Genomic DNA, 13,178 nt, shown 5'->3' with positions numbered 1-13,178 from the left:
ATTATTTCTAGCTTAGAACAGCCACATACTTGATGTGTTATCACCACACTTCTGTAATTCAGAAATTTTACATTCAAACTTGCCTATCTCATGCAGTGGGATGTATTTAAACATTCCTGTCAGATTCTTACTATCCAGTTGTTTATAGCAGCACTTCTAGTTCTCTACTAGAACTAGTTCTCTCTACCCTGTTCTATCTCTGAACTTTTAGTGGAAAAGCGGTATATATACTGTTAATACCCTATTGTTATTTACAAGACAGTTTTTGCTGTTGTAGTGATCTCAACTAATCATTATCAGTAAAGCCATTTTACGTAGTTTGTCAGACCTACAATTGTTTCTAAAAATGTTATATTTAAAAGTGATAAAATAGAGTTTTATATGTAGCTATGCTAAAAGTCTGTCCCTTAAGGAGAGGTAGGATAGGAAATGTCAGAATTCATCTAAGTTTGTTATAGCAGGAGTAGTTTCTCAAGAGTAACTGCTGGTTCAGGGCTCTTGCTGTTTGGAAGCATGTTGAGGTAGGGTTAAAGCCCCTTATATCCTGTTGTGGTCTAAAATCCACCCACACATTTACTTAAAGCACAGCCCACACCTTAAGGGCTTCCTGTATTTTAGTCATCATAGCAGAGTGCTTAAAGGCCAATAGCTGCCACCATAGGTTGCCACCCCTTTAGCACTTTGACAGGAGTCAGAGAATCAACAGCTTTGCTAGTACTTCACCTGCTGCATTTGTACTATAGACAAAGAAGAAGCTGCCAATTCTACCCAGAAATAGTGATCTTTGCTAAAAGGGATTTTTAACATCAGACATGTTTGCCTATTAGCTTCTCTCATTTCCCACTTTTTTTCAAGAAGATTTTTTAAACAGCTTCAATCCAGTTAGTGCTAGAAACGGGAAGTTCAGGGTAGAACAAACAAAAATTCTTCATAGCTCTATAACCTTTATCACATTTACAGCCCAATCCTAACTTGCACTGGAAACAGGCAGGTGGGCATGCCTGCACCGTATCCAGTGCAAGTTTTGGGCCAAAAGCAGCGCAGCTCGAGGCAAGGGGAATGGTTCCCCTTTATCCTGTATCACACTGCAGTGGCCCCACTGGGTTAATTTAGATCTGAGCCACCTCAGGAGTTGGTGCAAATCCAAGAAGCCAGAAATTGCTCTATGCCACCTGGGAACAGGGGTCAGGATCCAGTATAACTGCCAGGTGCTAGCCCCACCTCTCACTCCCCTGCCACCCACTGTCCCCCCCTCTTCCCTATGGCGCCCCAGACCCTTGCACTGGCTCAGCTCACACAATTCATCCATCCTGTGGGGCCCATGGCAGCGCAGGGAGGCCAGCACATAGTAGTATGCCAGCTTACTCCCTTCAGTGTGGTGCAGAAGTGCTTTACAGCACTTTAGCAACACTCTTGGGCTGGTGTAAGGGACTTGTGTCAGCCCAAGTGAGGGCTAGGATTGTGGACTTACACATTCAGTACACTTCACCACTCCCACACACAAACTTTTAAAAACAGAACACCTTCTGCCTTTACATGAAGGAAAGTCATGCATTAGAGATCTAAAGGTTTTATTTATACACCACAGAAAGTAAATAAACCATTTCCCCTTCCAGTCCCAGTCATAAGATTCTACTATACTTCTTAGCACTTATTCAAGACTTGTGTAGTTGTCTTTTAGTATTCTCAGGAGCAGACCGCAAAGTAAGATCCCAGTTAGCTGTTGATAAAGCATAGGGATATAATCAAAAATGATTTAAATACTCCTCACTAATATTTCCCACTAAACTATACTATTTAAGGATCCTCAATCCAACTATGTCCCATTGAAAGCAATGGCCATAGCAGGCTACTGATTATGCAAGAAAGGAATTGACACCTTGCATTTAAAAAAAACCTCACATCAAAATGAATTTTAGTTAGTCCTTGTTCCTGGATTTCAAGGGCCCATGTCACATATGATGCCTTTATCAGGTACATGTCCAGAAGGGTAGCCATGTTAAGCTATTAAGATTAATGTCTGTTGCACCTTAAAAGATGCCAGAAATGTGGAGTACGTGTTTTGTACATTTAATCTGCTTTCACAAGATTCATGGAGTGCTCTTTCAGCTGGTAATCATTTTATCCACCATGTCAAGACTCCATGCATCTGATACAAGTGGTCTGTGGAAGCTTATGCTCCAAATTCCTTGCATCTTCAAGGTGTGATAAGACTGTTTTTACTCAACTTTTAGGTAGTAGCAGAGGAGAAGTATCTACTATCAGTGCAGTATTATAAAATGTTTCCTTTGTGTTTATTCCAATGGTAAGAGAACTTCAGTAAAACCTAAAGGATACCAATATGGTTTCCAAAGCAACTACAAATAGTTTAGCATACTGTCACACAGGACAAGAATCTTGACAAAGGCTACAGATTGGGTTTTATTGCCTCCAGGTAGCTACCATTTGTATCTCGTGGCTTGAAGCTCAAAACTGTACCATCAGAATTCTAAGTTCAAATGTGCTCCACAGGGTGCCATATGGCTCCCATTGAGAATGGCCGAGCTAAAGTTTTCAGTCTCATTGCCTTGTTTTGCCAAAACACTCTGTGCAAGTTTTATATGTTGAGCTATCATTAAACCACTAGGGTTAAAGAATCACATCACTGTGGTGAGAACCCACAACTTGCAGACTTCCTCTAAATACAGCAATCACTTCCTTTAACTACTTCCTTACCTAAACCTTCTTTGCATTCTTCTTGCCACCCCCCCCCACCAGTCTCTGGCCTTCAACACTTAGAGCTTGGAAGAAACTTCACAAAGTAACTCTTGTTTTCTCATCTGCCTTCAAGGTACCTAACCTTCCTGCACAATCACCACACTATGTTAATTCACCAGGACTATCTCAGTTAGTTTGATTCATAGACAAGTTAGAAAGATGTGGCCCAGGACAGAATAGTTTTTTCTATTACTTTGCCCATATATGAAAGTCTGGTTCAGGTTCCAAATCACAAGAGGGAGCTGAGTGGGAGGAAAACGTTCATATCCAGAACATGGCAGGAGACTAAGACAGAGACAACTTGAGTATTTTACTCTCGCACTCTAAACAATGCAATTGTAGGTTTTGAAGGAGAAAATCTTTGTGCTGCAGGATGTGCACAGACTATACAATCATACATAAATGAGGGCCTAACATTTTTAGTCAAGAGGGAGGAAACTCCTAAGGATCAAATCTACATTTGACAAGCCAAATAGTTACTTACCTGTATAAGTCCAATGAAAATCCCAATTCCTCCAAATACAGCCATGTTTTCTTCAACCCAACTCTTCAGTTTTAGAACACAACCCTGAGAGGGAACATACACACACCCAACATCTACTTCTTGCAGAGAATATTTGCCTCCAAATATTCTAAACAAATGCCCAGCATATGAAGACAACATTGTCTTTAAAGTTCTTATCTTACAGTCCTAGCTGCCGCGCATTCCTGAACTGGTGCTTCCTCCAAGAGTACTTCTGGAGACTGCTGGTGAATTTATGTCTGAGCCAGGAACATGTACCAACTTACGATTTTCAGTACTACTGTGAAATCCAAGAAGGTACTGTAACAAATGGTATGTGGTGTGTGAAGGAAGAGCTTAGGCCAATTGGTTGCTGAACAGAAGAGTGTTAGGAATATTTCTTTAAAGCAACACAGAAGCTATGTACCTCCTGAATGGGAAGTGCATGAGTCAGAAAAAGCAGTTTGCATCTGGGCAGAGGAAGAGGTGTGCATTTCATTTGAGTTGACTGGAATCAGAATACAAATCCTACAAAGTTAGTGATGATGCAGCTGGCATCCTATAGGTCCTATTTGTATTAGGTAACTTATAAACAGCAGAGTGAGCAGTGGGCATCCTTCTCCCCAGACATAGATCCTATATAGAACACTTCTGAACTTCCTATCACTTACTTTCCTTGAGAGGTCCGTCCCGTCCCGTCCCCCCAGAATAGTACATATGGCTATTTCATCCTGCTGTGCACCATTCTCAAGGGCAGGGCTTCCAAAACTTCCTTTGGGGTGGGGGAAGCATGATAATGGAATATACAATCTAGAAATTAAAGAACCAATAAGATCTAGGGAATGAGAGAACAGAATGGGAAGCAACAGGGGGAGCAAGAGAGCACCCATGCTGTGTTAATTGAAACAGACTTGCATATTGCAAGAAGTGTGACCCAATCCGATGCATAATTTAGATGCCAGCCTCACCACATTCAGATTTACTCAAGTGTGTAATACTAATGCCAGACCATACCATATTTTCTGCATTTGCAAGTCTACTGTACTAATTCTTGCTGTTCCCGTGACAATTTGTGGGGTGAACACCAGCTCTCACATTATGAACAGCATATGTGTTGACACATACTTCGTTGTACTTTAGGGCTGAGGTATTCAATCTGTGCGTCCTGCCTCCCTAGTGAGGCATGGCTAGCCTCCAGGGGTGTTGCCAGGCATCTGGGGAGAGAGGCTGGGCTGCTCTGCTGCACATGCTGCCTCCTGACTTGCTGCTTTTCTGCAGCTGTGAATGAGGTGAGTGGAGCAGCATGAGGCTGGGAGGGCATGGTGGGGGGAATTGGGAGAGAAGGCTGCCTGGGCAGGTAGAGGTGCGGCATCTCAGCATGGAGCTCTCTCCGTGTGCAACCTCGCCTCAAGGACTACATTTCCCGGTGTGCCCCTCGCCCTGGGCATCCTGGGATTGGTCAAGGCTAGAGGAGGGAAGAGTGCGGAGGTGCTGCATCTCATCAGCACAGGGCACGCTCCTGGCAGGCTTCAAAGTGGGAGGGAAGAGTAAGTCCTCCGCTTGGGAAGCCCAGCCTGCTCTTCGTATCCAAATGCCCCAGCCTGCATTCCTCTGACTTGCCTGGGGGGAATAGGGGTGGCATCTGCATGTTGGGTGTATGTGTGTGAGCAGCCCCCCATCTACTTTGGGGTGAATTGTAATCTTGCTCTGTGTGGCTGCAATCCTTTCCACACTTTCCTGGGAGTAAGCCCCATTGACTCAAATGGGGCTTACTTCTGAGTAGACCTACATAGGCTTGGGGTCTGTCAGCTTAACCCAGGATCTTCACCTCTCTCTTTTTCCTCCCCCTTCAAAAAGAAAAAAAGCCACTCATAACTTTGTCTCCAAAAATTGATTTAAAATAAAAATCCCCATTCCTTTTTAGCCATTCCCCTTTTTCCACCTGCCTCCTTTTGGGGGGGGGGGTACTCTGTTGGCTACTATTGTAAGACAAAAGGCACAATCCTAGCCAGGTCTACTCAGAAGTAAGTCCTATTTTGTTCAATAGGGTTTACTCTCAGGTAAGTGTGTTTAGAACTGCAGTCTGAGTGCTGGCAGCCTTGTTTCTAGTGTATAATTATAACACCTTCATCCCCATTTTGGGGGTAACTGAGGTGAAGTGTTGTAATGGGGAGCCATGGCCAATGGCTACAAGCATCAGGGGAGGTGCTAGCTGGAAAAGTTCAAGAACCACTGCTTTAGGGCGACGCATCACATATAGGCTCAAAATGCATACCTGTCATTGAAGGAAGAGGACTGCAGGATGTCCTTTACAATAGGGAACATACCTGCTGATTGATGTCTGCCGTGTCTCTGCTTAGATCTATGTCACAGTTTTCTACAGGCACTTTGCAGCAGCTCATTGGGACAGAGGAAGAAAGAGATCCAAATGTAGTGTTCAGCCAGTCTGTATAGTTCTTAGCACCACAACACTGGAACTACATCACAAGGAGAAAAGTTTGCTATAACAGTGGAGAATGTGGTCCTTCAAACGCTTACTAGGTTAATATCTACCCTAGAAGCATCACTAGTTCTAAATCCAACTCTTCACACCCTGGCCATAGTAACAGGTTCATCTCTTAAGTGATCCAATATTGGTTCTATGAAGGATACAACCAAGCCATCAGAGAACATACTGGAAAAAAAAAAACAAACAAGTGCACATTGCATTTTTCAAAAGTGTGTCTGCCTCCTTTTAAAACCTAACAGAGGATTTCCCCCACCAAAGGCAGTGGCAGGTCAAGGAAAATATGTATTGCTATAGTCCATCACTTTCGTTTTTAAAGATAATATAGTTCACCCTGCACATGCCTGATCCTGTCTGATCTCGGAAGCTAAGCAGGGTCAGGCCTGGTTAGTACTTGGATGGGAGACCACCTGGGAATACCAGATGCTGTAGGCTTATACCATAGTCTTTTGAGACTGAAGGTTGCCAACCACTTTGAGCAAATCTGATTCAATCCACCCACCCCATTTTGTTCCATAGCCTACAATACATTGCCAGCAACATAGCAAAGTTGGTTCCAATGGTTTGGAAGTTAAAGGCATTTATTCTTAGTGTTTAAGCCACTTGACTCTTCATAACCCAGGTCTAGAGTTTCACCACTAGTTTTCTGCCCTCAATGGCTTCTAGAGGAAAGGTTGTTTACCTGTCTCTGTATGCCATCCACACCTTTCATGATCTGCAGGTCTTTACTGTACTTGTCCAAAGTATTCAAGAAATCATTCAATAAGGTTTGATGCAACTGTGTTGAATACAAACAGAGTTTTTACAAGAGCTGGATCTCCAAAGTAAGTTCACTTGTGAAAGGGCAAGAATGGAAAGAGGACCATATCCAAGATGTGAATTTTAATTTACTTCCTTGTCAATATGAATTTGGAAGGCCTAACTTCCTACTCAGCCACAAAGCTCACTGAGTGGTAAAGTCACTATCCCTTGCCCTAACTTGCCTTTTGCTGCAATCCTAAGGACACTTTCCTGAGAGTAAGCCCCATTGAACAAAATGGGACTTACTTCTGAGTCGACCTGGTTAGGATTGTGCCCTTTCAGAATTATGTTGGAAGTAAACCAGATTTTGTACAATAGAGCAGGAGCAACCATATTAAGAACTATAATATAGCCTGTTTTCCAAATAAGCTAAGGAGGAACAGAAGGGAAATGCAAAGATCTGGCCAGATTGATTAAGTAATTCCAGAATGTTGTTTACACCTTGTTCAAATTTGGGATTTCTGCTGTACCAAGAATCAAGCAAATTCACTCCTTTTGGACATCAGTTATCCAAGCTTGCAATATTAGCTGCTCCAAGCAAAATGTAGGAATGGAAAACCATTTTTACTTTGTTCCTACACTAGAGCTGGAAGGAGAATGGGTACCATCTGTAATACATTCAGATATTGTGCAGGAGTGCTTCCATCTCTCCCCTGTAGCTTTAGTTTGGCTGCAGACTCTATTGAGACATGATTGGTGGTAATGTTCCTGACAAGGCTTCTGGTTTTACTCATATGCTTTCTGAAGTCTAGGTACCTGACTGATAGGAAAATGCAGCCAAAGTATATTTTCATACTGCCTCCTTTTCCGAGATCTTTTTTTGCATTTTTGAGCAAGTAGCAGGAGGTTTAGTCTTAGGCCCAAATCCTAACCCACTTTCCAGCACTGACATAGCTGTGACAATGGGACGTATGCTGCATCCTGCAGTTGGGGGGCACCCATGGAGGCCTCCTCGAAGTAAGGGAATGTTTGTTTCCTTACCTAGGAGCTGCATTGTTGTTATGCCGGTGCTGGAGAGTAGGTTAGAATTGCATCCTTAGTTATACAACTGAGCAACAGCACGGAATTGGATTTCTTTAGAAGATTTAACCTAGCTAGATACAAAATATTGTTTCAAGTACTTTAAAATCAAATCCTTTCCATTAGAGCTGTAACATGAAGGTCTTCCATTAAGACTATCACAGTCTTCCGTAGTAGATAGTCTTAATGGATAGTCTTCCATTGAAACTATCAGAGGAAATGAGAAATTTTCTCCAGATACATCCTAATTCCATTCCATCCTAATTCATTGAACTTCAAGAGCAAATAGGGTGTATCCTGCCTCTATCCCAGCTTCAGTAACAATTACAAATCTGATGGTCAGGCCTGTTTAAGTTATAAGAAGACACAATATCATGTGTGCTTAGACCTGGTCTAAATGATATACAGTTGACAATTCACATAGCACTGTATTTTATTGTATAGCTACATCACATATTTCCTCCCTTTCCCCATCAGCAGTCCTTGTGACTCAGTGATTGAATAATTGCATGACATTTGTATTGCCAATATCAAGTTTTGCTTGGGTTGAAACATTAACACAGTGGGAATTTGCTTGTAAGTAAACACACATAGGATGCGACTGCATGGGGCTCCTTCTTGCCAACTATCTTAGCTGCTTCAGATATTGCAAATAGTTATGGTTAGCATTGTATTAAACTCCAAATTATACAGCAAGTTGGGTTAACCTTGTTACTGACCAAAGGCCTTGAGATTTGAAAATTGCCCTGACTGGAAAGGGGTCATGAACAGCATCAGACCCCAGCCACATCCAACTTTGCACAGGGAAAGCCTTGTGATATGAGCAGGAGACACATCACAGGTACTCTCTGATTGGTGTGCGAAAGGTGGTGACATAAGCACAGTCAAGGCACTGTAGTTGGCAGAAATTTCCAAGTAAGAGTTAACTAAAGGTACCACTGCTTTTGAAGCAGGGTTCATTCCACAACAGGAACACTTGCTAGGGCACTATGATTTGTCCTCTGACAAAGAAAGACACCCCTCCTCACATAGTCTTTGGTGGGTAGGCCATTGCTGGGGGGGGGGGAGTTGCAATATGGCACCAATTTTTGCTCAAGTTGTTTGAAAGAAATACTGCCTCATTAGCCAGGAGATCCTAATTAACCATTAGGATCAGCTGCAACAATGGACTCAAAGATTAATGGTTTATAGAAGGCTGCTTTCCATCTATCAGGACTTTTCTGGTGGTGTGGGGAGCACAGCCAGCAGTGATGCACTGGTGCATAGTCTCGGAAGAGTTCTTCCCATCAATAACAGTTACCCACACCTCCTTGAGAATGTGGATTTTAGAACCTCCAAGGAGTCTATTAGACTTCTCTCAATACAAGTGGGTCTATTTGGCACCAATACAGACTTACCTTCCTTCTGTAAGAGTAGGCAGAGACAGCAACTATGATTTCAACAAGCAAGAGCGCCAGCAACAAGCCTGTGAACTAATAATAGAAATCCTTTACAACTTAATAGCCATTGATTTAAGAATCAAGTCTGCATTTTGTTAACTGCTAAACTTGCATAAAATAGCATTGGCACACTTACATTATTTATCCAAACTTGTTTTCCCCATCTTCACCCCAGTCCAGTTTTAATCCAAGATGCCTACAGAGCCAAGCTCAACATGAAACCAGTTATGGCTGGCACCAATACCCTGAGACTGAGATACATCAGCAGAGATGAAGTCATGATTAGGAACAGTCAAAATCAAATGCCCCAATAATACATTCAAGTTAAGCCACCAGCCCATACATGGTAAAACATGCTGCTGTAAGAGTATACCACCATTTGTGCTCTCTTCCAAGGTAACATTTTTGGGGACATGCTCAACCTTAACTAAGCAATGCTGTGACCTTGAAATCAACTAGAATATTTTTCCTGCCTGGTCAAGAGGCAACTACTCAAAATGGAGGGTAGCTACCAAATAGGGTGGAACTTCACCAAGAGTTTAATAATGTTTTTTAAATCTACCTCTACACATTAAATGCCTTGCATCTGGGGCTAAGTACTGTATTAAAATCACAATAAATACATAATAGTTACAGACTCAAATAGCCATCAATAAAATGAGATACTATTAAATTTCATTTCCTCTATGGGAGAAGAAGTCCATCTCTTTCCTTGTCACATGTGCAGACAAATAGATGACATAGTACCTCTTTTTTCCCTTTCTGTGAGAGTGTTGTAGATATATGTTTTGAGTCTAGGATTTTTGTCCGTTTTTAGTTTTCAAAACATTTAAGACTTTTAAAGGCAAGCTCTGGACGGTACTTCTCTGGACATACCATTTTTATCATCTTGGAGTTGAGTTTGAGAAGAGCAATTGCCCCAAAGGCAGAGACGAGGACAAGAACTGCACCAACAACAGTCACAATCACAGGAATTCCTGAAACTGCTTCATTCAACACCAGGAGCGTATCACGGAGTTTCACCTGAACAGACAATCCCAGGCACATCAGCAGAACACCAGAGATCTAGAATTTTAGATTTGACAATCGGAGATTAGATTTGGTAGAGGCAACACCATATCCATTAGTCAAGTGTTTTAATGTTAAAACTCATGAAGCTGTCAAGTACACCTTGGTAGAAAAAACTGCACATGCATGGGGTGAAGGAGGATTTCTTTACTGCTCCTGGTTCACAGCAGGCTGAAGTCTCTCTCACTACAAGCAAGGCCCTCTAGCCAAGTCATTTCCTTGAATTTGATCATGAAGTTTGGCTGCAATTTTATCTTATGAAGCAGAAAGGCAGAGTGGAAGCAAAAAGAAAGGCAATCAAATCTCATTATCTATATCAGTCCTGACAATCTTTTAATAAGCTTTGATATGCTTTTGAGTGCACTACTGAATAGACAAGGCAGATATAAACATTACTCCAATATGTCTTAACAGAAGCAGCAACTATAATATCTTGGACACATGCTGAAGAAACCCAATGAAGTAAGGAGAGAATCAGTCAACGCTTCAGCTGACATACAAGATGTCCAAAACCAAGCCCTGGCAGCTTGTTTGGCCTTTAAAGCCCCTTATGGTTGTGACCAGGGTCTCCAAGGAACTACCTTTCCCATAAGAACCAAGTTTGCCCCTAAAGGTATTTGAAGGACTGCCTTTGTCCATATAATCCTACCCACCCTCTGGTCATCTGTGGGGGGGGGGCTTTTGACTGCACCGCCACCAGTAGAGGAGTGAGGGGGTGGCAACTAGGAATACAGATGGGCAGAGTCAGCTAGCTCATTCAAGAGGCTAGGTGAGACAGTCACTTCAAAAGAGACCGCCTGCTTCTGCAGCACTTCCCCCTCCTGCTCTAGTCCACCAGGGATGTATGGGGGCAGAAAGTAAGGCAGAACTGCCCCAGAGTCCTTCAAAAAGTTCCAGCATGGTTATGAGCACACAAGCACTCACAACCCACACACAACCCAGCCTCCACTCAGAGTGGGTGGGTTGTGAGCGCTTGTGCCCCTCATATAACAGCAGAGGCAGTACTTTTCAAAAGTACTCCAGTGGGGCAGTTCTGCCTCACCAATCACCCCCACACCACATCATGGTGTAGTCCACCACTGCTCTAGCTGTCTCTTTTCAAACATAGCTGGTAGGCTGCATCTCTAAGGAGGAACAGTATTGGCACAGGGCCTTTCACTCCAGAAAGCCTTGGATTGGTGCAGATCTAGAGGGGCTACAGACTCTGAGCAAAACAACAGATACTGCCACCTTAATAGCTTTGGAAGCCATGCAGACTATCAAAGACACCCTACAGACTCTGACATGAGAGTCTGCTGTTAGAAGAAAAACAGCAGACTTGCAATTCTTTAGATAAACTTAAGGGAGCTTTTTAATTCCAGCTGGCAAACTTAAACCTATGCTACTTTGTTAACAAAACAAAAGCAATACATGCTTGAAAATAAAATAAAATAAAAACACAAGCAACTATAAATCTTACCCAATAAAATAAGAGAATAAGCCACAAACACATTTTAACAAGCCTTTCCCTGATATTAGTCTCACTTTCCTTCATTGTGCTGACTCCTCTGTTGTACTACCTAAATCACCACTGATGAGAGCAAGATATACAGGTTGCAATGAGTGTTTCTAATTGCCACAATTTCAAACAAATGGTCCTTTTTATGGCAAATATCAAGTACTTTACAAAAGAGCGCAGCTTAAAAATCTCAGATGACTTGTTTTGGGGTAGTCCCACTGAAGCTAATTAAACAGGGGAGGAGGAGGAGGAGGAGGAGGAACTTAGGCTTTTCTCTGGAGACAGCTATCTCCATAAAATATGGTGAGAGGGATTCCTGATTCTCATGCTGTCTTACTGATTGCCTGCTTTCATTAACTGTGAGCAAGGCCAGGGAGGTAAGTGTCTTACAGTAAAAGATTACAATACTTAGCTGTTGTATAGCACTTTCTGAGAGCAAAGTGCTTCCTACGTATTATCTTGATGCTGTTCTTACCACAACCTAAGGTAAGGATAATTATTATTACCATATTGCATCTGAGGCTGAGGAGCTTGCTCAAGGCTGCTTTTTGAGACCACAGAGACAAGATAAGAACAAGGGAAGTCCTAATTCACAGCTTGGTCTCTTATTGTGCAAGCCTATGCATGACTACTCAAAAGTAAGTCCCACTGAATTAAATGGAACTTACTCCCAGGTAAGTGTGTATAAGCTTGCTGACTTAACCACTATGTGACACCCCCTCTCCTCTCACTACAATATTGTATACAGTAATGCACATATCAAAATCTGATACCTAAATGTGCATCACTCCTAATTCTGTCTTTATGCATCCCAACAAGATGCATGAAAGGAAAAGTCAGAGCTTCAAAATTTTTCTAGCTGTTGATTAAGTGTCTTAAATGAAACTTGCTAGTTCCGTTTAGTGCGCGATAAGTGGTAGTTATCTGACAAAGGAGTATTTCAAGTAATATATCTGTTCTATTTTGCCTTTTCACCAGTGTTCAGGGTGGCATACCTGGCTTTTCCCTCCCCCTTTAGACTCCACAACAACCCTGTGAGGTAGGTTAAGTTGAAGAGACAGTGACATAACAAGCTCAATGGCTTGGATCTGAAGCTGCTTCTCCACAATAATAGCCCTCTAACTTCTGTACCACACTCGTCCTCAGCTGTTTAAGGGCCTAGTCCTATCCACCTTTCCAGCACCAGTGCAGCCACAATGCAGCCCTGAGGTAAGGGAACAAATGTTCCCATAGCTTGAGGAGGCCTCTGTGACTGCCTCCCCACCACAGGATGCAGTGCATGCCCCACTGGCACAACTGCACTGGCACTGGCACTGGAAAACTGGATAGGATTGGGCCCTAAATAATACTTCAACAAAACAACAGCCCAGGTCAACTTCAAACTCAGAGTGATTCTGTGTTATGCTCAGTATCTCCATTTGCTGCTCTCCTTCTCCAGCTTACAGCTTGTGTTGGAGCAGCAACAAAGCTGGGTGTAAAGAACAGCAATGTGTGCACCTGCGTGGAAAAATTCTTGGGACCCTCTTGCCAATGTGGATTAACATTCATAGTTTTTTGTTTATTTTTTTAAAGTATGGATTATCCCTC

The 13,178-nt window shown here is 42.5% G+C and overlaps 1 protein-coding gene across 1 annotated transcript; it reads right to left on the bottom strand.

Moving 5' to 3' along the window:
* Window positions 1-1,651: 1,651 nt before the first annotated feature.
* LOC136636675 (tetraspanin-6-like) lies at window positions 1,652-11,627 on the bottom strand. Its single transcript, XM_066611872.1, has 7 exons — window positions 11,553-11,627; window positions 9,902-10,090; window positions 8,984-9,058; window positions 6,448-6,543; window positions 5,587-5,736; window positions 3,242-3,325; window positions 1,652-1,720 (listed from the first exon to the last, which is right to left on the bottom strand). Exons 1-7 carry the CDS (start codon window positions 11,625-11,627, stop codon window positions 1,652-1,654), a joined length of 738 nt encoding a protein of 245 aa, XP_066467969.1.
* Window positions 11,628-13,178: the final 1,551 nt, after the last annotated feature.

This window comes from Tiliqua scincoides, chromosome 1, assembly GCF_035046505.1.
Source record: "Tiliqua scincoides isolate rTilSci1 chromosome 1, rTilSci1.hap2, whole genome shotgun sequence".
Classification (NCBI taxonomy): domain Eukaryota; kingdom Metazoa; phylum Chordata; class Lepidosauria; order Squamata; family Scincidae; genus Tiliqua; species Tiliqua scincoides.
The sequence above is the reverse complement of the archived record's forward strand: the minus strand, read 5'-3'. Positions and strand labels throughout refer to the sequence as shown.